General features: G+C 44.3%; 2 protein-coding genes across 3 annotated transcripts in view; one reads left to right on the top strand and one right to left on the bottom strand.

Annotated features, from left to right (window-relative positions):
• Positions 1-5,973, bottom strand: part of AIDA (axin interactor, dorsalization associated) — a 28,727-nt gene extending 22,754 nt beyond the window's left edge. For both annotated transcript variants that reach the window (XM_021552473.3, XM_021552482.2), the window contains exons 1-2: positions 5,753-5,973; positions 2,167-2,236 (exon numbers count right to left, since the gene is read on the bottom strand). In XM_021552473.3, coding sequence (XP_021408148.1) covers positions 2,167-2,236; positions 5,753-5,862 — 180 coding nt within the window. In that variant the 5' untranslated portion in view covers positions 5,863-5,973. The remainder of the gene's footprint in view (positions 1-2,166; positions 2,237-5,752) is intronic.
• A 75-nt stretch (positions 5,974-6,048) lies between these two features.
• BROX (BRO1 domain and CAAX motif containing) lies at positions 6,049-23,592 on the top strand. Its single transcript, XM_021552457.2, has 13 exons — positions 6,049-6,178; positions 8,241-8,371; positions 9,013-9,119; positions 10,597-10,693; positions 12,000-12,095; positions 12,740-12,812; positions 13,139-13,244; positions 13,801-13,890; positions 14,613-14,698; positions 16,009-16,090; positions 17,080-17,230; positions 18,542-18,701; positions 19,159-23,592. Exons 2-13 carry the CDS (start codon positions 8,271-8,273, stop codon positions 19,243-19,245), a joined length of 1,236 nt encoding a protein of 411 aa, XP_021408132.1. The 5' UTR covers positions 6,049-6,178; positions 8,241-8,270; the 3' UTR covers positions 19,246-23,592.
• Positions 23,593-24,316: the final 724 nt, after the last annotated feature.

Genomic DNA, 24,316 nt, shown 5'->3' with positions numbered 1-24,316 from the left:
CTTCCACAGTTTTGTGTTTTTTTGGTTTTTTTTTTTAAGTGACTCTTATGTAACATAGAGAGCCTCAGAAAGTCAAGACATTAGGAAAAGATTTTTGGGAAACAGGAATAAAGAGCATGCCAGTGGGTGCACTGTCAGGAGAACAGCTGAGCAAAAGTTACTGATTTGTAGCTGATTTTTAGAAGGGCAGTGGGAAAGAAGATACATTTTTATTTAATCAAACTGTTTGCAAACCCAGCATATACCAAGCCCTCCAGCCACATGCCATGTGAATGATATAGTGATGATGATAGTAATTAGTCATAATCACTAGATGATATACTGGCTGAGCTCCTGCAGAAATAGAGAAGACAAGCACAGCAAGGAGCTGTACATCAGAGATTTTGCTGTGCAGTTTTAAGTGCTTTTTTTTAAGCAACATCAAGACTCTACTCACATTTTTTTTTTTTTTTTTGTGACTAGCATTCCTCATAGTAGAGAAGATAAAGTGTTCTTTCAACAAAATGTTGGGGAAATGCTTTGTGCATGTGGTTAATGAAACAGGCACTGCAATTTGATAAACAGTCTCAAAGATTCAGTGCATCAGCCATGTAATGATCTGCAAAAACCAGCAAGTGATAAAAATGCTATTTGCTTTTATAAATTATTTCAGCTTTAGAAATGGGTATCACTGTGCTAGGATGTAAAACCACCACCCACTACTTTTTTTCTTTTGAGAAGACTGTTGCCTTAAGACATGACAGCACTTGTGCATGAAACATCTGAGGTCAGTTATCTCCACTTCCTGAGCCCCCCAGGCCTTCCCTCATGGCTGACCTCATTCACTTCCACAATCTGGTCCAAGGTCCTTTTCATAAGACTCAGGGAACATCTGGAGGCAAAGCCCTGTGTGGTTCTGGTTCCCATACTCACAGGAGATGATGTCTCCAGAAGTGAGATTAACAGCTTCGCCTTCATGAAGTAACTACATTTTCAAAAGTCTCCACAGAGGGGAAACACGCAGTAAAGATGACTCTAGCTGAGAATGATGGAGAAAGCTACCAGCAAGGGAGGGAGAGCAGAAGCATTCAAGGAATAAACAGCTGTCCAACATTAACAAGGCTCTCATGGCTTACAAAGCAGGAAAAGTGGACCAAATTATTCTCCAAAATTATGGCTCCATTTAAGGCAATCATGAGCTTTATCATCTTTGCAGAAGGTAAGCAGAACATGGAAGACCAGGTCTTTGCTTTTCATATTGGTATACATAGAGGAAACAGCTACAAACCTCTCTCAGTCTATGTAAAGGTGCATTTCTTTGAGCTTCTTTACAAACATGAAGTTCATCTTGAATCTCTGTACCCAGCACCTGTTTTCAGGACTTACATTCCCAAGCAGAGCTCCCATTGCTCCTGCATCCTATTACTATTGGTGAGACTCTGACCTAGCAAATGTCAAATTTCAGGTAACACCTTTGCTCAAACAACTGATTTTATGACATGGCAATCCAGAAATACACATCTCTAGTTTTTTATTCCTAAGAAAAACATGTCTTTATAGAGACAAGGAAATTTAGTAGGCCCTTATATCTCAAAAGGTTTTATTTTGCAGTAAATGCTTGAGTTCATGAGTCCACTTAAATCCCATCACAGAGCTGCAGTAGTACATTGCTGAGACAAGAAACAGCCTTTTCAACTGAGGGGAGAGAGAGAGAAGTAAAGCAATTTCAATATTTTGAAAGATTATAAACAAATAACATTCTAAGAGGCTGCTAGGGAACATTCTGCCAGGACCCTTCCCTGTCAGTGTTACATGTTAAGCTTTCATCCCCCTCGCACACCCTCAATGTCTGCAGTTAAGATGTTTTGTATTCAGAACTCAAGACATAAATTGTGATAATGTTGAATAAGCAAGTTATCAAACACTGCTCCAAAAAAAAAAGAAAAAAAAGAAACACCCAGGTTATGAAAGACACTGGCCAGCATGCCTGACATTCAATAGCACAGCACAGCATCCCTAACATTTAACAACAGCAACCATTTTAGCCACGCTGGGCTCTGTTGCTGTTTGTGTATATTGAGGGAGGAAAAAAGGTCTCATAAGGCTCTGGCCTGCAAGATAAAAAAACATAACGCACATCAACATCTATGAGTCAAGCTCCTTCCCTGAGCAAACAGCAGAACTCACCTTTTGATCTTCTGTGAATTCTGAGTTGTTGTGCTGAGACTGTGCCTCTTTCTGGAGGTGCCTGGCTAATCTGGATGGGGGAAAAGAAAACTGTAAAGTGGGAACACAACACAAACACACACACCTCAGCTCCAGAAAATGTCTCAGCCAAAAGTTCACAGACTGCTGCTCCAAAGACGTTTGGGTTGGTTTTGCTGTTGTGTTTTTGCTTTGTTTTTTTCTTTCAAAACAAAGTTTTCTCTAGTCATGGTAGTTCACCCTTAAGAAAAAACCCGAGAAGGTGGACAAAGTGTGCAGCTACATCAGGCAGGAAAGACAAATGCACCATGAAGGGAGAACAGGTAAGAGGGTCCTTATTGCCAACAGCCCCTTTTACAAGCACTTTCTTCCTCTCACAATCCCCTTCTTTTGTAAGAACAAAGCACAGCCCCTGTGAAGACGCTCTGTGGTGCATTTCCCAGGGAGAGGCTGGGGGGCTCGGTGGGGCACCGGAGCCATGGCACACGCTCTGGAGGACTGGAAGCCAGGCACAGGGCGGCTCGGCCCAGGCTGCCGGGGTGGATCCGCTCACATTTGTGCCTGTCAGCATCACAGGCGGAGCACAAACCCCACCCCTTGTCATCACCAAGGCAGGAGTACCAGGGGGTTTGGAAAGTAACAGTAAGCAAACAGCTCGAGAAAGCGAAAGGAAGCTGGAGGGAAGCTATGGGAAGAGTTACAGTTTCCGTCCCGGGAGGAAGGAGAACATTAAACAAGCAAAACCTCTGGGCAATTGTTGCCATTCCCTGTAAATAATTTTTTTTTTTTTTTTTTACAAGCAGAAGGAGAGGGAGGACAGGGGTTGAGGGAAACCCAGGGACATCACAATAGGCTTCCTCCTGGAACCTCACAAGTTTGCACTGTGAAAGGGACTCTGCTTCTTTCCACCACTGCTGTGGGCATTGGTCTAGCTTTAGGAGATATTTATGAAATATATACACCAAGATACATCCAGCAGAACAGATTGTTGTCAAAGCCTGTGGCAGGAACAAAAATCAGAATTCAATTTCTTTGCTTTTCCTCAAAATAAGCTCTCAAAAATGCCCATACTGATCAAGGCCTTTTAACTCTTACCAGGAAAAACACAACAGGATGAGGTAACTGCACAACTTGGTGGTATTGTCCCATTTCAAAAATGTTGAAAGATTGGGGCTGAGAAAAGACAAAAAGCGTAAATATAGTTGAACCCAAAAGTACACTACTTGCCTACTGCCCTGCCCTATGATACACAGGACACAGAGAAAGGGCATTTTAAAGTAATGATTTAAGAAAACAGATCACCATAGCAGCAATATGCCACCCACAACAGGCAGCATCACAGCATTAACATTTCTGCAAGCATCACTAACATAACCCTCTTTCAATTTGTCACTAATACAAAAAAAATCCACTCTAATCCAAATAAATGCATTGGGCATTCCCCTTGAAGCTTGTTCAAAGTCGGATGAGACCAAGTTCCACGATGGGATGGGTCATTTAACAGGGAAGCCACTGCTGACAGCTCGAAGGGTTCCTGCAAGAATAATCACCTGAATGACTGAGGGCCAGTCTTTGTACCAAGCTTCTTGTACTTCTACGGGCAGTATAAAGACCTGAGCAGATGGACACAGGAGGTACATAATTGTGCTTTACATCAGCAGCCATCAGGACTTAGATTTTTCCCAAATCCAACCTTTCTCAGCACCAGCAAGCTCAGTGTAAGCAGCTTCTCTCAGGATGCTTGTGTGGATCAGCAGACTGTGTTGGTAGTCCACAGCACCTGGATATGAGCAGCACCACACTTGTTCATCCAATCTCAGGTGGCTTTGAGAAGGCAACACCATAAACCCATCCTGCAAAGTCTCTCCACAACTACAGCTCTGTATCTTGCCCATCTATCTCACAACTACAGCTCTGTATCCTCCCCAGGAAATATCTCCCTGTAATCCCTTGATTTTCTCTCTCCTTTCTACTCACTCCTCAGACCACAGAGTTCATCTACTGACAAGTATTTAGTAGAAACTCACTCATAAGAGCAGCTTCCACCCAAGAGGAGCTTCCTTAGAAAGACACCACACTGCTCCCAGGTCAGAACAGAGCCAGGGTGTGGAGACCACCTCAGGTCTCATCCAACACAGCAACAGAGTGAGGAAGGCAACAGAAGTTGCACTTCAATTCTGAAACTGGCCTGTCTGCAAATGTTTAGTGACCTCACTTCTCAATGAAGAGAGCTCAGAAGGAGAGCCCAAAGACTTAATTCCAAAGAAACATCATTACATGAAACTCACTGCTCAGACTGCTTAAACAATTTAAAGCATTAGGATTCTACTGGACTCCTTGTAGACATCCTCATAAGGACAGTTAGTAAAAATATCTTATTTTACTTCTTGATGATTCTTTTTTTCTGCCAAGATAGAGATCTGGAAGAAAACTTCTTTTCATCTCTCTGCCAAGGTTTGTAGAGTAACAGCTTGCCCTTCTCTAAAGGCCATCAGCAAACTGCATATCACTGAACTTGCATCATCCTTCCTGGTGAGTGAATGAAATTATGAGATTACACCTTCTCCTGACCACCCAGTACATGGCCAGCAGACCAGTTACTCTGAATGACAACTGAACTGGTAATTGGTGTGGTTAGAACCCAACTGGACCAGTCCTGAACAGCTAAAAGATCCCTCACGGAGCATCTCTTCAGCTGACTTTCTCTTGGTGAACAAGTTCCAACCCTCTTATCAACTTCCAGAAAGTTCACCATGAGAAGCCTGGCCTGAAATACTCTAATCATGAAGAAATAACATCCATTGTCATGGCAAATGGCGTAGTAGGGAAGAACATCTGACTAAAGGTATCAGGTGTGTTTCCAAGGAGTCCATCAGCAGTGCCCTGTAGCCGATACTCCTCTGCTGTCAAAGGATTCAGGGATGGTGAGGTCTCACCCTGCGCCAGCAAACCTGACTGGGGCTGCCACTCTCCCACCCTGGTACCACCAGGAACACGACACACCAGCATGTGACGGACCCCTTTTCATTCTGATGGGTTGGCTGGGAGGTGTTTTGGTTAAGGCTGATATTTAGACAGCCCATTTGCCAGGTCACTCCGTTGCCACAAGCGTGGTGCCAGGGCAACAGAGTGATGGGATGGGGGCATCCCGATCCGGTGGTGCCTCGGGGGCTCCACCAACCAACCGGGAGCCCACGCTCTCAAAATCACAGCCTGGAAGAAAACTTCCAGGTTTGGGTGGAAGTAACATTAAAGATCACCTTGTTCCATCCACTGCCATGGACAGGGACACACCTTCCACCAAAGCAGCTTGCCCCGAGCTCCACGCCGGCCGCTGCTGCCCTCCCAGGCGAGCAGGAGGGCCGGCTCCCGCCTCGCCCCGCAGCCGGGCACCGCCCAGGGGACTCCCCGGCCCCCGGCCCCGCGCCCTGGGGCAGGGCCGGAGCCGCCGGCGGGGCCCAGGGGTGAGGGGGCCGCGGCCTGGGCCCGCCGGGGCCCCCCTGCCCTGCCCCGCCCCGCCCCGGCCGGGGCCGCTCCCTGCCCGGGGCCGTGCCGGGCCCGCACTCACATCTGGTACTCGTCGATCGCCTCCACCAGCTGCCCCCAGGAGTCGAAGTCGGTGCCCTTCCTGAAGCTGGCGCCCCAGCGCTGCAGGAGGCTGCGGGCCGCCTCCGACATAGCCCCAGCGCTAGGGCAGCATGCTCACCCCGCGCCGGGGCACCCTCCGCGCCGGACAGCCGCTCCCGCCGGCACCGCCCCGCCCGGCCCCGGGACACCCGAGCGCGGCGCCGCCCGCCCGCACCGCCCAGCCGGGGAGGCGGCGCCGGCCGCGCCCGCCGCGCCATCGCTACCGAGGCGAGAGCGCCCCTTCCGCCCCGGTACCCGCCATGGCGCCGGTCATGTGCGCCCGGCCGCGCCGCCCCGCTCCTCCCTCCGCCCCGCTCCGCTCCTCCCTCCGCTCCCGGCCGTGCCGCCGCCGCAGGCCGGCCCCCAGGTAAGCCCCGGCATCCCCCCCCGCAGCACCGCGGGCGGCTCTCGCCCCCCGGGAGCGCCGGTGCCGCCGCTGTTTGCCGGCGTCCCCGCTCCCGCCGGTGTCGGTGGATCCCGGGGTCCTTCCCTCGGGAGCGCCGTGGGCCCCGGTGGCGGCCGCTGTGCCGGGGGACGCCCGCCAGCCGCGGGGCTGTTGCTGGCGGCGGCCCGGGGGCTGCGGCGGGGAGCGGCGGGGTCGGTGCGATCGGCCGCGGTGGGGCGGTGCCGGCGGCCGGCGCTGCTGCGGCCGCGGGCCCGTGACGCAGCGCCGGGAGCGGCCGGGCCGGGCCGGGCCGGGCACCGCGGCCTCGGGAGCCGCTCGGGGACCGGGCCGGGCCGGGCCGGGGTCCCGCGGCCTCGGGAGCCGCTCAGGGACCGGGCCGGGCCGGGCACCGCGGCCTCGGGAGCCGCTCAGGGACCGGGCCGGGCCGGGGTCCCGCGGCCTCGGGAGCCGCTCGGGGACCGGGCCGGGCCGGGCACCGCGGCCTCGGGAGCCGCTCAGGGACCGGGCCGGGCCGGGCACCGCGGCCTCGGGAGCCGCTCGGGGACCGGGCCGGGCCGGGGTCCCGCGGCCTCGGGAGCCGCTCAGGGACCGGGCCGGGCCGGGCACGGCGCGTAGGGGGCGCGGCGCCGCAGCCGCCGGCCGGACCGGCAAGCCCGGAGGTGCCGGTAAGCACGGCGCGATAGCCGCCGGCGCGATGAACGAGCCCTCCCTGCTCGGTCAGAAGGGTCTGGGCCGTGCCGGGGAATCAGTGCTGGCTGAGCTTCCTGGGTCTGTTCTGGTTTTGTTTGTTTCAGCAAAGCTGCAGGGTGTTTGCAGGGATGAACTGAAGGGATTCCAAAAGTACCACGGGATGATGGAGGTGCTGGGGGGTCTCCGGTCCCGCGTCCTGCTCAGAGCAGGGACAGCTCCGAGGGCACTCCCAGGGCTCGGGGCTTTGTCCCCTGGGGTCGGGAAAGCCTTTGAGGATGCAGAGCACACAACTTGCTTCTCAGTTTCTCTGTCCTCATGGTGAGCTTTTATCCAGTAGGGCCCTCCCATGTTCAGGATGTGCCCATTATGTTCCATCACCCAGCACTGCTCTTGTAAAACTCACTGCAGCGTTTGTGTTATATTTGGCTGCTGAAATTGAAGCAAAAGAAAAGAGAATCGGGTTTATCTCTGCTCTCTTAACCTTCCAGGTCTTATACCTGATATGTGTGTAACTAGATCCATGTTTTCAGTCAGGGTTTGTTTATACCAAAGGCTCCCAAATACAAGCTACTCACAGATGGACCAGACACAGTATAATGATCTCAGTGAATTGAGATTTAGCCTGGAAAAGAGGAAGGAGGCTCAGGAGTGAGGTTGTGGCAAGTTGGGGATCAGCCTCTTCTTCCAGGTATCAAGTGACAGGACGAGAGGAAGTGGCCTGAGGCTGTGCCAAGGAAGGTTCAGGTTTTGCATTAGGAAGAATTTCTTCACAGAAGGGGTTGTTAAACATTGGAATGGGCTGCCCAGGGAGGTGGTGGAGTCACCCACCTCCACCCCTGGAGTTCAGGGAAAGTCTGGACACGTCACTCAGTGCCATGGTTAGTTGACATGGTAGTGTTCTCACAAAGGTTGGGCTAAGTAATCTCAAGGTCTTTTCCAACCCCATTGATTCTGTAATTCTGAGATATTTCTAATGTAATTTAGAGATATGTTCGGCCTTATGCACGAGGTAACAAATGTGGAGTTTTTTTTCCTAACAATGTGTGTGCTCACATAGAGCAAAGTAGGTGGTAGCTTTTTGCCTAACTTAAAATAGTTGCCTCAGAAAGCATTTGTATTTCAAGAGAGTGCAATTCTCACACAAAGCACATGGATGATGAGTACAAGGCATATGGAAGCTTGGCATTTCAAATGGGAAAAAAAATAATTTCAAATTAATTTCCTACTTGCTTGTTTACATTTGGAATATCTTTTTGTGAGCAGAGGAGCAGGACATGTGCAGCACCTCAGCTGTACCTGTTCCTGCAGCTGTTCTTTCCTTTCCACTCTGCAGGTTTGGCATAAACAACATTACAGGAAGAAAATGACCCACTGGTTCCATCGCAACCCTCTGAAGGCTACAGCTCCTGTTTCATTTAATTATTATGGGGTAGCCACCACTCCAGCTGCAACAAAGGTTTGCAAGTAAGTGTACTTGGGACTGGTTTCACTCTGCCTCTTACTGTTTGGGGGACATTCTTAAATGTAATGGTTGCTCTTCAATTTTTGAGCTGAAGATGACTAGAGATGTGTAGGCAGGGAGGCAGTAAGACACTGCTAGCACTGAACATTTGCTTACAGAGAATTAATTCTTCAGTTTTCTAGTCTCTGAGTGCACAGCAAGGCCAATTACAACAATGCAGAAGCAAAAGACTAAACACTTCATTGTCTTTCTGATGACTGTACATCCCTCTGCAAAAGATTGCTTAATTTCCATAAGCGTATAGGGCCTGACTGTTCTGTTGTGGATAGGAGTGTAATGAAAAGGGATCTCAGCCTATTTTGTAGATCTAGTCTTATCTCTTCATCTCATCATCCCATTCTAATGTTGAAGAATGTTCCTGATTGTTACTTCCCTTTCCTCTCTGTGCACCCTGTGTCTTGGTAGGTAAAGGCACAGTTATTTTAATTAGTGCTAGAACAATAGATTGAGTACTGTTTATCCACTGCTGTGTGTCCAGTCATATGTGTCCAGAGGAGAAAGGAAGATTTTTCTGCATTAGTACATTTTTTAAATAAGATTTCTTATGCTTTTCTTTACTTTTGTTTTTTCTCCTCTCATTTAGTGACTTGCGGTTATCCCGAACACGGCTGTTGGAGCTGTTTACAGACTCGAGTTGTAATCCAGAAATGATGAAGAATGCAGCTGACTTGTACTTCTCACTCCTGCAAGGTAGGGAGATTTATTAGCAGTAGTACATCAGGTATCAGTTAAATTTTAATGGCACTTCTCAGAATTGTTAATTGTGCTGATCTACTGTACAGAAGCTTTGCACTCCTCAGGAAGGAAAGTATCTTCATGGGTTCTGTGCTTGATACCAGTGCTAGCTGCTCACCAGGCCTCTTCTCCAAGTTTCAGTGTCCTTTGTGACCCTGCCAGTACCAAGTGCTGGCAGCCCTGCCCTCCTGCCTTTAACCTCATTCTGCTTCCTGTTGGAGGAGAAAACGTTTGTCTTTTAGGTGGTGGTGAGTTGCTCCCTAAGTACAAATTAAGTCTATTAATTAGTTGATATCGTTTTCTATTCAGTGTAAACTGCTGGTTTGTCTAATACTAGACCATAAACTTGTTGCAGATTGACCTTCTACTGCTGCTTGTCTTAGGTGTGTGTATATATGTAGGTGCTCATTAACATGGTATCTGCATTTTCAGTAGATGGTTCATCTGTGCTGACGCATTGCTTTGAAACCTTCCTTCTGCCAGTATTTGGGTGACTGTCTCTTAGCAGTCAGGTGCTCAGCCAGGTTTCTTAGGACAGAGTTTTCAGGAATCAGCTGATTCGTGGAAAGTGGGATCTTTCAGAGTGTGGGAAGTAAATGTTGGTTTAGTGAGCTCCTGGGAGAGTGTAAGCTAATGTCATATCTAAAGGTCAGATAAGAATCCCTGTTGCAACAGCCAAGATTTTGAGAGTTTCTTCAGGAAAATATCATGCTTGGGCACTAAAGTCAGTCTTCTGCATGTGAAAGGAACAAGTATTTTCTGATTTTATAAACATGTGACCCACTGACAGGTGCAGCCCCAGTAGCTGCTATGGCAAGCTCTTGACAGTCTTTAAGACCTTATCAGACCAAGGCCCTTCTTTAGCCTCCCAAAAAAATTTCTGGGCCTGCATATACTAGGATTTGAACATCCCGTAGCATGAGCTTCATCCCACTAACTGGTGTTTTCTGGGCTACTGGACATAAAGAACCAGTTTCCTATACTCCTGGAGATAGATGATGACTAGGTGAATCCCTTTTCCCTCTCCCTGTTGACCATGCAGCTTTTCCTGGAATTTCCTGGTTGCCACTGTGGTGGCAGAGACAGCCACTCCTTCACCTTGAACAACCTCAGCCATCTTGTTCCTGAGCCAGTCCCACTCCCAGCTTGTCACCATATGGGACATGCAGACATCTGCTAGATTTTCCTTGAGCAGTCAAGATTCTCAGAATTGAGTTGGTAATATGCTGGGCAAGCAGTTTCCTGCAGTAGCCAGTTGGTTTTTTCCACATTTTGTTCTCAAGATACTGACGAATAAAAACCTCAGGAGGTAACATGGGGTTTTGAGGGGTTCAGCAAGAAAGATTTCTGTATCTGTATTTATGTTGGTCCATCTCCTTCATTACTTATTTCTGTTTCCTACTTTGAGATTGCCCATTTTATTATTCCATAGGTTTTATCCTTTCACTGGATAACACTTCCCAAGAGTGCAAGTTGAGATACATTCAGAATTTCAAATGGACAGACACATTACAAGGACAAGTCCCAAGGTGCGTGTGCTTTTCTGGGTGTGGGGTATGCAGCTGCTCTCTGCTGCTCTGTACACACCTGCACCTGTGCCAGCACAGGCCTGAAGGGAAACAGAAATGCAGCAAAGTAGTTTCTAAAAAGGTGTTGCTGTGTTTTTGGTAACTGCTATACTGTTAGTTGTTCTGAAGTGTGCATGGCTTTTATGTAAAGCTGTGAGAATGCACAATAATGTTAGAAGGATCCATTGGGTCTCAGTTGATCTATAAACTAAATGAACCTGTAGTTGGCTAGAGCAGTACAAAGAAGAGCCTTGAGGGTATTAGTGAGTTGAGCATGGTAACAAAGCTCACTGCAGTTTAAAGCTTAATTTGGCACTATTGTCTGACCAGGAACTTCTGTGTGTTTGGAGGTCCCAGTGTTGCTGAAGATCTGATTTTGTTCTTGTCCTCTGAAGCTCCGAGTACATGTCCTCTAGGTTCAAACAAACAAATCTTCCGTTTCCAGGAGGAATACAGATCTGTAACCTTCTGAATTAATCACTTGTCTCTTGCTGTTGGAGGTAATTGTGTTGTATAATCATGCCTACAAATTTGTCAAGCTTTAGCTAGAAGTGCTTGACCTCCTCAAAGCTTTAATTCCCCATGGAAGAAAATCTGTTGATAAGGACTTTCTTCTAATTTTCTCACGGTCATGCACACTTGTACTTGTGCCAGCATTAGTCTTCCCACTCCCACATCTTTCTTTTTAAAAGGTTTGCTAGTTTCTAAGCTAAACTGAGCTTGTGACTACAAGTTCAGTCTTTTCAAAGACTCTGTTTTTAGCTTTTGAAATTGCCTGCTATTTGCACGTGCTGTTTGTCTGCAGTTACATAAATAATTGCAATAACATTCATTTGAGAGAGTTAAAACAGATTCTGACTTATTAATTTAGCAGTACAACTTTAAAGTGGACATTCCAGGGCAAGGCTTTCCACAAAATGTGCAATTAAAAAAAAAAAAAAAAAAGGAGATGGAAAAATGTCAGCCACACCCAAAGCTAAACAAATCTCAAGTTACAGTTTTAAAATAAAAGTTCCCAAAAGGGAAGGGTGGGCATCTGAATGGGAGATTCTGAGTTCTTAAAGGAAATAAGTAAGAAAATTGAAGTCTCTGTTCGGCAGTTCAGCAAGTAGGAGGTTCGGAAATGGAAATTGTTTTCATCTGAAATGAAAAATGCTTTATGAAGAGAAATGTTGACTTTTGCAATGTGAACGATAGGAAGAGAGAGATGTGGGAACAAAACTGAATGCATTAAATTTTTGGGGGGTTTTTGTCTGTCTTTCTTTAGTGCCCAGCAGGATGCAGTGTTTGAACTGATTTCCATGGGATTTAATGTAGCTCTATGGTACACAAAATATGCATCAAGACTCGCTGGAAAAGAAGAGTAAGTAGTTTTCTTTTCTTAACAATTCTGCTGCAGCAATATTCCACCAAAGATTTAGCAGCTTCTGGGGATTGCTTGCTACAGGAAATGTCCAGCTCAGACAGAGGAGTTCCAGGAGGGAGTTGGTCTTTACACACAAGCACTTCAGTCCCTTCTTGCCTCTGAACCGAGTGCAGTAGCACCATAGGGCTGATACAGAGAAAGTGTCAGTTGTCAATAAACCCTTCATCAGTCTCCATCTAAATATCCAGGTACAAAACTGAGTTTCTTAAAATCACAGCTCTGCTGATGTTTAGTCCTGTAGGCTTCTAAATCCTTGGCTTGTAACACTGAGGTTCCCTTTTACTTGAGACTCATCACAGGATCTTAAATTTCATTTTTTTCAAGTGAGTTCTATATGATTATTTCATTATTGGACACTGTAAGAAACTCCTTTACTCTGAGGGTTGCACATCTGTGGGACAGGTCACTTAGGGAATTAGTGGGCTCTTGATTCTTGAAGGATTTAAGATTCATCTAGACAAAGCCATAACTGACCTGATTTGCTGTTGCCAAATGTGGTGCCCAAAAGCAGGAGGTGGCACTAAATGACACTTAGAGTCCCTTTCTAACTATAATTTTACCAATTAATTCTATTTTCTCAGTATAACGGAAGATGAAGCAAAAGATGTTCACCGCAGCCTGAAGATAGCAGCTGGGATTTTTAAACACCTGAAGGTAGAAGGACTTTCTTTGCTGTCTGTTCTTCAAGGTGTCTCCAAATACTTGACTTTTTGTCTTAGAGAGGCCTTTGCTACACATACATACCTGAGAGCACCTGAATGATGCAGGAAACAGAAGGGTGTTAATATGTTGTGGTGGCACTCAATCCCTGCAACTCATTCCCAGTGGCACTGGAAGTGTGGTTTGTCTGTCTGTCCATATCATGTCTACAGTGCTGTCTTGGGACCCTCACTCAGTATGTCCCATCCATTTAGGAATGAGGCACTTGTTTTGCACTGGTATTAGGCCTACACTAACTCTGAGACTTGCTCTGTATTTAGGAAAGTCACATTCCAAAATTGATTACACCTGTGGAAAAGGGAAGAGATTTAGAAGCTCGACTCATAGACTCCTACATCATACAGTGTCAAGCTGAAGCTCAAGAAGGTATCTTCAAATAGACATTGGTTGGGTGTGGGAAATGACACCGTGGGTCACTGTTGTCTCATGAATTCTGTTTGGCAGCAAGGCCATGGGTTTTTTAATCTCCTGAAGTACTGTGACATAGTGGGACAAATTGCTTTTAAAGAAAATTACATGACAATTATAGATGGAAAATGCAAAAATCAGTCTGATATTAAAATTGTAATATGGAATATCTTTCACTTTGGAAGAACTTGTGTGTGGCATTACTCTTTTTTTCTTCCCTTTCATGCAACCGTTTAACCACCATGCTTGCCTAACAGATATTCCCAGTTCCTTTACTTTAAAATATGTGCAGCTTCCGTTTATTAGCTAATCTTAAGGCTAACGTTCCTTCAGTTTTTCCATTAAATTGGAATCATTCTATCCAAGAAACAATCTGTCTTGATTCTGCTGTTTGCTTGACTGCACATCTATTTTCTGTTCATGCAGGGGTTTTAAAACCCTAAATGCCTCTGCTGATTTGATGTGATGGGACATTTCAATTAAACTTAAACCATGGTGTGGAACTATTTTGCAGTGACAATTGCTCGGGCTATTGAGCTAAAACACAATCCAGGCCTAATAGCTGCTCTTGCTTATGAAACAGCCAACTTCTACCAAAAAGCTGGTGAGTGTCTTGTTTTGTGTCCTTAGTGACTTGGTTTATGCACTCTTGCTAAGCAGATATACTTCACCCATCCATAAATTGCAATATTAATGCTGTTGTTGGTGGATATGGAGTGTGTATTTAGCTTCTATTTAGCACATTTAAGCCTTCAGTTATCAGCATGTATTTTGATAAGGCTTTTTGGTTTTGTGGGTATCTCGTTCTGTAGCTGATGGTAGGAAATGTTAGTGAAGGAAGACAGACTAGCAGCAGACAAATTGCCTGATGTCAGTGGAGTCTGTTCCAGCTGCCTTTGGGCAGCAGATCATGATGCAGAGCATGGAGAGCAGAGTGGGTTCATTATGTCCCACCATCCAGAAGAGTAAAATGATCTCTGGGACTACTGAGGCAAGAGGGAGAAGTGCAGAAGTATGGGAGTCACTACTGGAACTTAAACTAGGAACAAGCTTTGAAATGCTGCCTAAACATACTTAAAGAAATAGCCATCCACAATTAGTGGATAGCAGTTTCAGGGATTCTAGGGACAACTGCATGATAGCTGCATATTTTGGGGGGGTTTCTCATGGTTTTTCTGTGCTTTTGCAGGAGGAATTTTTGTCCCTTGTTTCTGGATACTTTAGAGTGGGATCTATTGCTAAGTTTAACAATTCTGGTCTTGTAATGTGTTTGGGATTTTTCTTTTTGGGAATGTCTTAAGAATAACTTTACATATGTGTTTACAGATCAAACATTATCCAGTTTGGATCCAGCCTATGCAGGTAAATGGAGGAAGTACTTAAACTTGAAGAGCTGTTTCTATATGGCCTACGTAAGTACTTTGGGTGGCAGTAGTCACAGCTTCTTGTCTGTCTGCCAAGGGCTGCATAGGGAATGGGGGCTAAGTATTGCCTTGGCTTTCTTTGCATACTATGAAGAGGAACTGTGCACTGTCAGTGACATTTGAACTGCTTTTGTGGAGCCAGATGAAATTGCAGCAGTGTGGATTTGTTGTGATCACAGATCTTTAATTGAAGCCGTTCATGTTGAGCATAATGATGCTCTCTGTTACCTGCATCACAGTCTGATCTTAGGCACAGTTCAGAGCTGAGCATCTTTATGAAGGCCCTGAAAGAAACTGCATCAAGTACCAAAAGGTACTGTTCCAAGAGCTGTCCCTCTTTGCCTGATGGATCTCCTAGCAAGTACTGCAGTGCCCTTGAGATCCTCAGCTGCTAAATTTGTTGTGTCTCGTGGCCTGCCACAGCCTGTAATTTGTTGTTTTTATCCTGTACAAAAGGCCCAAGCTAAGGAGTTTACATAATTGTCTTTCTCTTAGGCTGAACCTGTAGCTAAAATCTGCTTGTCTTATGAGCAAGTTTGAGAGGTGAGGGAGGGTCAGAGTTGTGGTACTTCTCCTTTTTTTAAATTTGAGTGATCTGGGCAGTGGTAGATTTAGATAGATTTGTACTGTGAGAACAGACACTTAAGGAAGAGGGGCAGGGTGTGCATTAGTTGATGGGATTGTTCCTTCACCTGTTGTATTTACTAGTTAAACTGGTAATAGATCATAGGCAATTCAGTTCCCACTGGAATACAATACCACCTCCAAGCACAGGTGTGAAGGAATGCGACTTTTTGGGGGTGGAAAAGTTATTTGGACTATGACAAAATATCTCAGACAGCTGAACACCTCATCTCTTCCAGATTCAGTGCTGTTTGTCGCAGAGGGAGTTTTTGAGTAGTTCAGATAGTTTTAGTTTTTAGTCTTAGCTTTGTAAACTTGCCTGGGGTTCATTGTCTCTCTGTGCTGGGGGGATGATGCACACTGCTCCAGTGAGAGCTGGGCTGGCCTGTGTGCCAGTGCTTCAGGTCAAACAGCTTTGTGCAGCTCAGTTACTCTTGGCTAGAGCCGAGACAGCTCGGTTCAGACCAAGTGTTCGTGGTTCTGGTTCATGGTGTTCATGCTGAACTGCACAAATGGCTCAGTGAATGCTGCTTTGACTTGCATTCTCCAGCTGTCAACTACCTGCAGGGAATGGCAGCTTCAAAGAGCTGCAGCTGCTGTAGGGAGCAGGAGAAAGGGGATTGGTGCAGGAAGTGCCCAGTGGTGTTGGTAATGATTTTCTCCTCTCCCATCAGGCATACTGTTACCATGGCCAGACTTTGCTGGCAAGTGATAAATGTGGGGAAGCAATCAGATCTCTGCAGGAATCAGAAAAATGTAAGTGTGGTTGAGAGTGGAGTACAGGATCTGATGATGTCATGCCTGTTCTGTTTTGCTGTATTGTGTTAATTTACTTTCCCATAATCTGTCACCTGATGGAAATCCAGCACACCTTTGAAAAGAGATAGTGTATTTTTATTTTTGTCTTACCAAACACTGTCTTTCATAACATTTCTGCAGAAAATTTTCATCTTCACTTCTTAGACTGGTTTTGAGCTGCCTGCAATACACAATGTAAAAACCAATGATCTGGTCATCCTGTTTTCTGGTTTATATGTTTGAGTAGTGCAGCCATTTCTGCTTTGGAGGTTAAATTGTAAATCTAGATCATGCTTGTTTATTTTTAAACAGTTTCAGTAACTTACTTCTTTTCTATTCATTTGAAAGGTATATTCAGGCATGTTTGTAGTAGCTCAAGGTCTTCTGCCCAGTCTTCTCTCTTCAAAGCTACTTCTACCCCCGGCCTGCACTGCATAACTTTACTGATATGTATAAAAATGCTCAAAACTTCAAAGTGGAAACTTCTACATTAGTTTTAAAAATAAATAAAAAAATGTATTAAGAACAACCCAAGTTGGATTTCTTGGAGTAAAACAAATACTGCTCTGCTGTTCAGAGAACAGTGCTTCTTCTCCCACTCCATATCAGATATTGTTGTTTGGTTTGGGGCATCAGCTGTGTGTGGACACCTTCATACCCTCTGTTTTTCCCTACCATGTGGCACAGTTCTTGGGCTTATTGGTGCATTTTGCCCCACACATAAGAATGCTTTCCCACCCCAAATGCTATTTTTTTCTTTTCCTGTTCCTAGTTACTTGTTGGATGCAGTAAATCTTGGCTGTCTTTCAGCTGGTTTGGTTTTGTTTCTAAGAAGAAAGAGGCCTGACTGGATTCAGGTGTCTTCTAAGACTGAAGCATTGTAGAGCAGAACCATGATTTAAGAGGGTCATGTAAATAATTTTTGTTTTCCTTTCTTTCTTGCAAAGTTTTTGCCAAGGCTGAAGCATTGTGCAAAGAATATGGAGAAACCAAAGGGCCTGGGACTACTGCTAAACCTTCTGGACATCTTTTCTTTAGGAAATTAGGAAGTTTGATTAAGAACACCTTAGAAAAATGCCAGAGAGAGAATGGATTTATGTAAGTAATTCATAGTTGGTACAGCACTTTGCATGAAATTTGCAATTCTATAATTTTCTCTTGGCAGATTTGCAGTGGGTCTGTGCTGTCCCACTCTGTGTGTCCTGTGCCAGTTCAGCAGGGTGGGCTGGACTGACATCTAGAGAGGCTGAGTGGATTTCTTCCCTCATTCCTCAGCCACCTGGTTACTTTTTCTTCTGTACAGGACAAAATCTGCTGAAGTTGCTGTGTTGCTCTAATGCTCTCTTCCTGTCTCCTGGGATTTAGTAGGGAAAAGAGGACAGAGGGGGAAAAGGAGAAGACCAGTAGGTGATTCTGCATTGCAAGCAGGAAAGTCAAAACATGGTGCTGCCTTCAATGAAGATCATGCTTAGGGTGCTAAGAGCTTTACTAGTCCAAGTATAGTTAATATTGTGAATAGGGCTTTCTGTTCATTAATGTCCTTCCTAAAATGGTTTGGAAATACCAAGTTTTTATTTCAGTTGAAAATAATCAAGATTAGTTTGTCTTTAGAGTTGTTTTGCTCATTTATTTCTCCCCTTCCCTCCTATTACAATTTAGTGTTCCATAATAGGTTTGTTATTTCCATTTTTTATGTATAAATAGGGGAACTGACTAGATGGAAAGGATGGTCAAGTACATCAAAGTGAACTGCTTATAGGAAGAGAAATGCTCTGCTCTGATTTGATTCAAATACCCATTGTCAGAGGTTACAACAACAGCATACTGGAGTTTTCAACACATCTGTGTCCCTCTAGAACAAAACTTGGAAAGAGAGAGCAGTGGCTGTTTTGGGGGAGCTGTGTGCAGCACAGGAAGTGAGGCAGAGTGTGTCAGTGTGTGAGCTCCTGCTGGCCTGCCAAGGGCAGAGGGACACCCTGAGTCAGGCTTTGCCCTGTAGCCAGTCTTTGGGGGCTGCTGTGTTGCTGTCGTCCACTGTGGTACATTAGGACTGTTTAGGAAAAGAACTGTCCTCTTCATCTTTGGAAAGTACTTTAAATCCTCATTTATGTTTTGAAGGGTTTTTTTGGACAAAAGATGCTCTTCTCATTGAAGTACTGGAAATAATGGTTATTAAGTAGGAGAAAACCCACCACACAATTAGGGAACAAACAACACTACTGGGAAGGAGTTGCTTTTGTTCTTATGAACCTTACTGGCAGAATGCATGTTAGGCAATGCCTTAATGAAATGGAAGAGAGCAGCAGCACTTGCCCCTGTGAAAACCTAGATTGTTTTGTTTAGAATTGCAAACAAGACTTGCAGACGTGGTGCATTGTATTTTAAATACCTTTCTGTATTCTGTTCCAGCTATTTCCAGAAGGTGCCAGCAGAGGCTCCCCAGCTGGAATTGAAAGCAAACTATGGCTTAGTAGAGCCTGTTCCTTTTGAGTTTCCTGCTTTGAACGCACACTGGACTCCTGAAACAGTTGCAGCATTTGATCTCACCAAGAGGCCAAAGGAGGACACTGTAAGATAATCCCATGTGCTGTTCTTTCCCTCTGGCTTTATTCTGTGTATCATACAGAGTTAGTTTGACTCTTCCATAGCATTCCCCAGCTCAGTGTAAGAAGCAGACACAAGGCTACAACCTAAGCTCATCCTTCTATTGTGCCAGGAGCAAGTCAATTAACCTCTGCCAAACTGCCAGCATCTGGAAAATCAGCTCATTTTTTACCAAGTCCTGTAACATTACAGCATGCTAGAGAAAGATTATTTTTTAGAAAAGGATTCATTGAAAGATGCTGAAACAGTGAATAGTTGTCTTTTCCCTCTTGCCTGGGGCTTACTCAAGGTTTTCAGCCTTGAAAAGAGATGGGTCTATAAGATTATAACATGTAAAGTTAGCTGTGCATAAATACTGTGCAGACACAGTGGTTTGTACTTGTGGTATTTAGTTGGGGTTTTTTTTTCCTTCTTGTTTGCAGGCTAAACCAAAACCAGATGAAGAAGTAAAACCTCTGAAGGAACCAGATATAAAGCCTCAAAAAGACAGTGGATGCCAGATTTCTTAAATGCCATAAGTGCTTTGAATTCACTTTGAAACTGTATTCATAGGACTCTGGGGCTTTAGTTCTGATCTCCTTTTTTTGATTCTCCTCTTTTCATTTTGAAGACTAATTTAATTTACCTTTGTTAATATGTGTCTATCTTGCTTAAGAATGTGGTGGATTTCTAGGAGGTTATTTATATCTGACTTATTTTTTGTTTCAGTGGGATATCATAGAATGAGTGGGCTTACATGTTCCTATTGTGCCTCTAGGGAGTTTCTTTTTGTGGGTTTAGATTTACCCACAAATAGCAAAGGAAGTATCATGATTGTAATGCTTAAGGGTTTTTCCATTACCTTATATGCTATATCATGTCCAATTCTGCAAACAGAAGTTAGCATGAAAAGTTATATTTATTCAAGTTTTGTCATTCAGGCTTAGCACCCTGGTGTGTCTAAATTCACCTAATTGTAGTGAGGGAAGAAAATCTGGGTTAGGGTTGTAACAGTCCTATGGTATTTCACAGGACTTGCACAGAACTTGGGAAACCTCAAGTTCTGCATAACAGGAGCACAATTTATGTTGTGAAACTTAGTCTCTCTTCTTTCCTCTGTAGATTAGGGGTTTTATATCAGAATTTGTAGTAAGGTACCTTAGCTTTTTCTGTCCTTTAATCCAAGTCCTTTCATATCAAAGTGTATCTGAAAGTGATGCAGCAAGCAATATAGAAGTGCTTAAAAGCAAAGCATCCCTGTGTCATTCGTTCAGAGTTTTTGAATCTTCAAAGCTTTGTTAGATTTGAAGGCTGCAGACAGTTCTAATCTCCTGGCACTGGAATTCCTGAAGCTGTCATGCTATGGTAATGGATTTGAAAGTAAGTTGCCATGTTTCTATCTGGGTGGTACCTGTAAAGAGCTGTCAGGAGAGCAGGGAGGTAAGACAAGTTGAAGAGCTGATGGCACAGCTGGGAAGCCAAGCTCTAGGTTTCCTTTATGCCCTGTGTAAACAGTGCTGCTTCTCAGCTTTTGCAATATTGCACTGAAATCAGCTCTTTCTGAAGAAAACTTGCCAGAAGCCAAGCCCAGTCAAGGCTGAGAAAGAAAGGATTTTGTCGAACTTGCTGCTTCCATTTCTGCCTGCTGTGGAAAATGTGACAGCATTCTTTAGTGCTGAGCACTGCAAAACGCCCTTGACAACAAAAACATCTTTCTGATTTGCTGCAAATGCAAAGGCATATGATGCATGTGTTGAAGTGAGAGCCTTGCAATCCCTGGGTACCAGTTGCTGCACTTCTCTTGGCCTAAGAAAGAAACTGAGCAGCCTGACAATGTTCACCCTTCCAGCAAGCATGATGGCAAATGCATTTACTGTGATGTAAACTGTAAACACATTCCTCACTTTGTACTCTTTGTTCACCTTCCACCGTGCTGTAATTCAGTGCTTCTAAAATCCTTAACAGAGCTTGGAGTCACTGAGCTTAGAGAACAGGTGTGTAACTCCTTGAAGGCCTGTGGAACAAAAGCTGCCAAGGAGGTTAATAGGGAACTCGAGATCTTCCTGAGATACTGGACCAAATTACAAAATGTGTTGATGCAAAAGGCAAAGAGACATTTAATGCTGGCTGTTGTGGGTTGATCAAATGCAGATCTCCTTGCTTCACATGATGGATTTTTCTTTCTGTCAGTTCTGCACATAAAACTAAGTGTAAATTGAGCTGAATTTCTTTGGAAGAAGTTTATGTTCTGCAGGGGCCTAAAGGATAATGAGTATCAAGAAGAATACATGCCTGAAATGGCTCCATTTTTTCTGGTGCTGCACGGGGACCTGGAGCATGTTTCATGAAGAGTTACTCAAATCTTTTCCTAACTTGATCACCTGACTTATTAGACTTCTTGCATTGTTAAAAGACCAGCTTGGGATTTGCCAGAGTAGAGTGTGGAGTTAGTTTTCTTATATGAATTTTAATTCTAAAAATGTATTCCAGCTGTAGTCATCAACATTTGTTCAGCCTACCCCCTTTAAGGATCAAGATACAGTTAACTCAGTTTCATAATCACATTTTTTTTTAGCTACTCATTGTTTTTCAGAATTCTTTGTCAATATGTACACATCTCAACTGAATTAGTTTTCTTTCTGTGCAGACTAGATCCCGTTTTCCGTCCTCCCCTCAATTTCCCTTCCATCTGCTACAAACTGTGGCACAGACTTGCCCTCATTTGCTAATGCACATGTAGGTCCTGGGACTCATTTCCAAGGCAGCTTTTACCCATGGGTGGGATCCTGTAGAGAAATATCTTAAAATCAAATTACCAAATCATGACTAAGTCGTTCCCAAACATCTTGGTAGGAAAGATTATTTTATGGACTTGGAATTCTTTGGACGCTTTCTCAAACCAAGTGGTTTGTCTGAATCAAGTTCACTGTAAATAGTTTGGGGCATAACCAAGTGAATTGTGTCAGACGATGACATTACTTAAGCCTAGCTGTGTAACCTCTTATGCCATAGCTGTTTCAGTAAATATTATGTAGTAGTTTAAAAATAGAAGAATGGAACAAATTTATTCACTTAACATGTGTTGCTTTTCAAGACAAACTTTGTTTACTTGTAGCTGAAATCCTGTGGCAAACATTGGAGAGTTTTGCTAAAAAATAAGAAGCTGGAGACTGTTTAGTTTGCAAAGTAGAGAGAGCTGTGAGACAATGAGCAGCTTTCTCTTCTGGTTTTGTTGGGTAGGAGCAGGAATTACTGTAAATAGGATATAGATTAACTGTCCAATATGCTTAAGAATATGAGTGAATGAACTGGGAGTTTCAGTGACTCTGGAAACCCAGCAGCCATGTTTCTTCTCTTAAAGCTCCCTTTAGTAATTTTTAACAGTGAGGTATTTTGAATAGTGACTTTTTAATATTCTAATGCTGCAAGAGCCTGTTTTTGTGGCCTCTCTCTGTTTTTAGAGGCTCTCATGGCTAAGCCTGCAAATCTTGTTGGTGTAAATAGTCTAAAAATTCGTGCCCCATCTGAAGCAGGACAGAACTGCAGCTGAATAAAATACGGAGTGCTGGGCCCTCTGTTTTGTGCTTTAAGAAAAGCAGTCATTGTCTTTAATCTACTGTAAACCAAACCATTAAGCTCTTTGTAGGATTTCTATTTAAATACCTTCCTCCATGTATTTAAATACACTTTCTCCATGTATTTAAATTAACCTCCTCCATGTTTCGTGTTCCTGAGTTTTCAGTAGTTACTCTCCATCCAGCATGTGACACACCTACATCTGAGGGACCTAAACCTGCCCCCCTGGATGCAGATGTCTGCCTCCTACTGGATTTGGTAGAGGAGTTTTGCCTGTCAGCCTAGGGATGGTGTTTGGTCACTTGGATGTTCAGCATGGATCCATGGTGTGTCTGTAACAATGGTGGTCATTTGTACAAGAAGCAGGAAAATGGATCTCTGTGTCTGTGTAGAATAGAGACAACTTTGCACTTTAGAATTTTCTTGTCTTGCAAATTTGGTACAATACCATATGCTTGTAAATACTCTTTCCTGTCATTTTGTTGCACTGATTTCAGTACTGTGTTATGGATAAGGTTTTAATGGGAAACATTACTAAAATGTATTTTTAATTGTCTGTGTGTAAAACAAACTCATGAAGCATATCTCTGCCTTTAGTACTGGGGAACATGAGAGGAGGCAGTAGCTCATCTGTTTTCCATGGGAATTCCAAGAGGTGAAGACTTTCTATCTGTTGGCTGCAGGGTGAAACATTTTATCCATCCTTGTGTCTGTTATCTAAACTGAAGTTTCAGTATTAACATAAATCCTGTTCATGCCTATTAATTATCCCTAAAAAGTTTGTCTCTAAAGATCACTTTTTAATTACCATAGTAACATAAGCTGCATTTTTTTCCTTTTTCTGTGTTTTATCCCTGTCACTGGCCCAGCTGAGGGAGGAATAAAGCACAGTGAGTAAGACTGGCATGGAAAAGCCCCTGCAGTGTGTACCTGTCTCCAGGGTGTGAATGCAGTGTAAAGGCTTTTCCACAGTGACCCTTGGCTTGACTGAGACCTTTCCCTGCTGGTGATGTTCTCAAATTCAGCAAAGGTCCCATGGCAACCCAGGGGACCCTTGATTAGCTTTTTATGTAGGAACGCCTCCCTCTTTTGGTGTTGGTGCCTTCATGGATTACAAGCTTCCAGAAGCCATCTTGTACTCTGGGTAATCCCACTGCAATGGAATCAGCTCTGAGATCACTGACCGAGCAGCCTTACTTTGTGAAGACCGTCACCATGCAATCTTAAGCTTCATAGTTGAAAATTTGTATATAGCCACGAATTTCAGAATACCATTTAAAATAAACAATCTTCAAGTATAATGTGCTATTTCATTATTTACAATTTTACATACAGTAGCAAGAAAGAGACTCTGTCTTGAATGTTACTTTCTGCAATTTAATGCAACTTTATTATTATAGGGAATCCTTAATCCTTGTTTAAAGGAGGACTTAAATAACAAAGATCCATGAATTAGGTGCTTATGGAAGTAGTAGCTACAGTGAAGCATGTCAAGTCCTGGGGCACAAAGAGAGAAGATGGGCTTCCCAAATTCCTGTTTAGAAAAAAGAAAGTAATTAGGCAGAATTTTTACAGCTGTATAAAATCTCAGTACTTGCTGAGGTCTGTGACATTGTGGGATATTCTGTACATTGTGTGAAGGGGGTTATTTGGGAATAACTTCTGATATTCTGGATGATGCCTCACTAGCACAGCAGGCTCAGTCTTCCCTATCTGAACCAGACATGCATCTGCTGCTGTGTGTAGGAGTCCCATCTGTCTCTCCGAGCCATGTGGTGGTCTTTAATAATTTTGTTTCATGCCTCCAATCTTTCTGTCGGGGTTTCCCAAAAAAGGATTTGTTTGCAATGTCCATGTAGAGGGCCCTGGATATAATGCTGCCCTTGCTTTGTTGAATTGCTCTCAAATCTGAAGGTCAGGAACCTTGTCCTTGTGACACTTGGACCCTCTTGTCTGCTGGCTGTGCTTCCCCAGTTTCTGTCAGCGCAGTTTAGTCAATACCTTCTCCCCAAACATTGTCAAAAA

This window comes from Lonchura striata, chromosome 3 (assembly GCF_046129695.1).
Source record: "Lonchura striata isolate bLonStr1 chromosome 3, bLonStr1.mat, whole genome shotgun sequence".
NCBI classification, from domain to species: Eukaryota; Metazoa; Chordata; class Aves; order Passeriformes; family Estrildidae; genus Lonchura; species Lonchura striata.
Note: the sequence above shows the minus strand (reverse complement) of the source record. Positions and strands in the feature narration are given on the sequence as shown.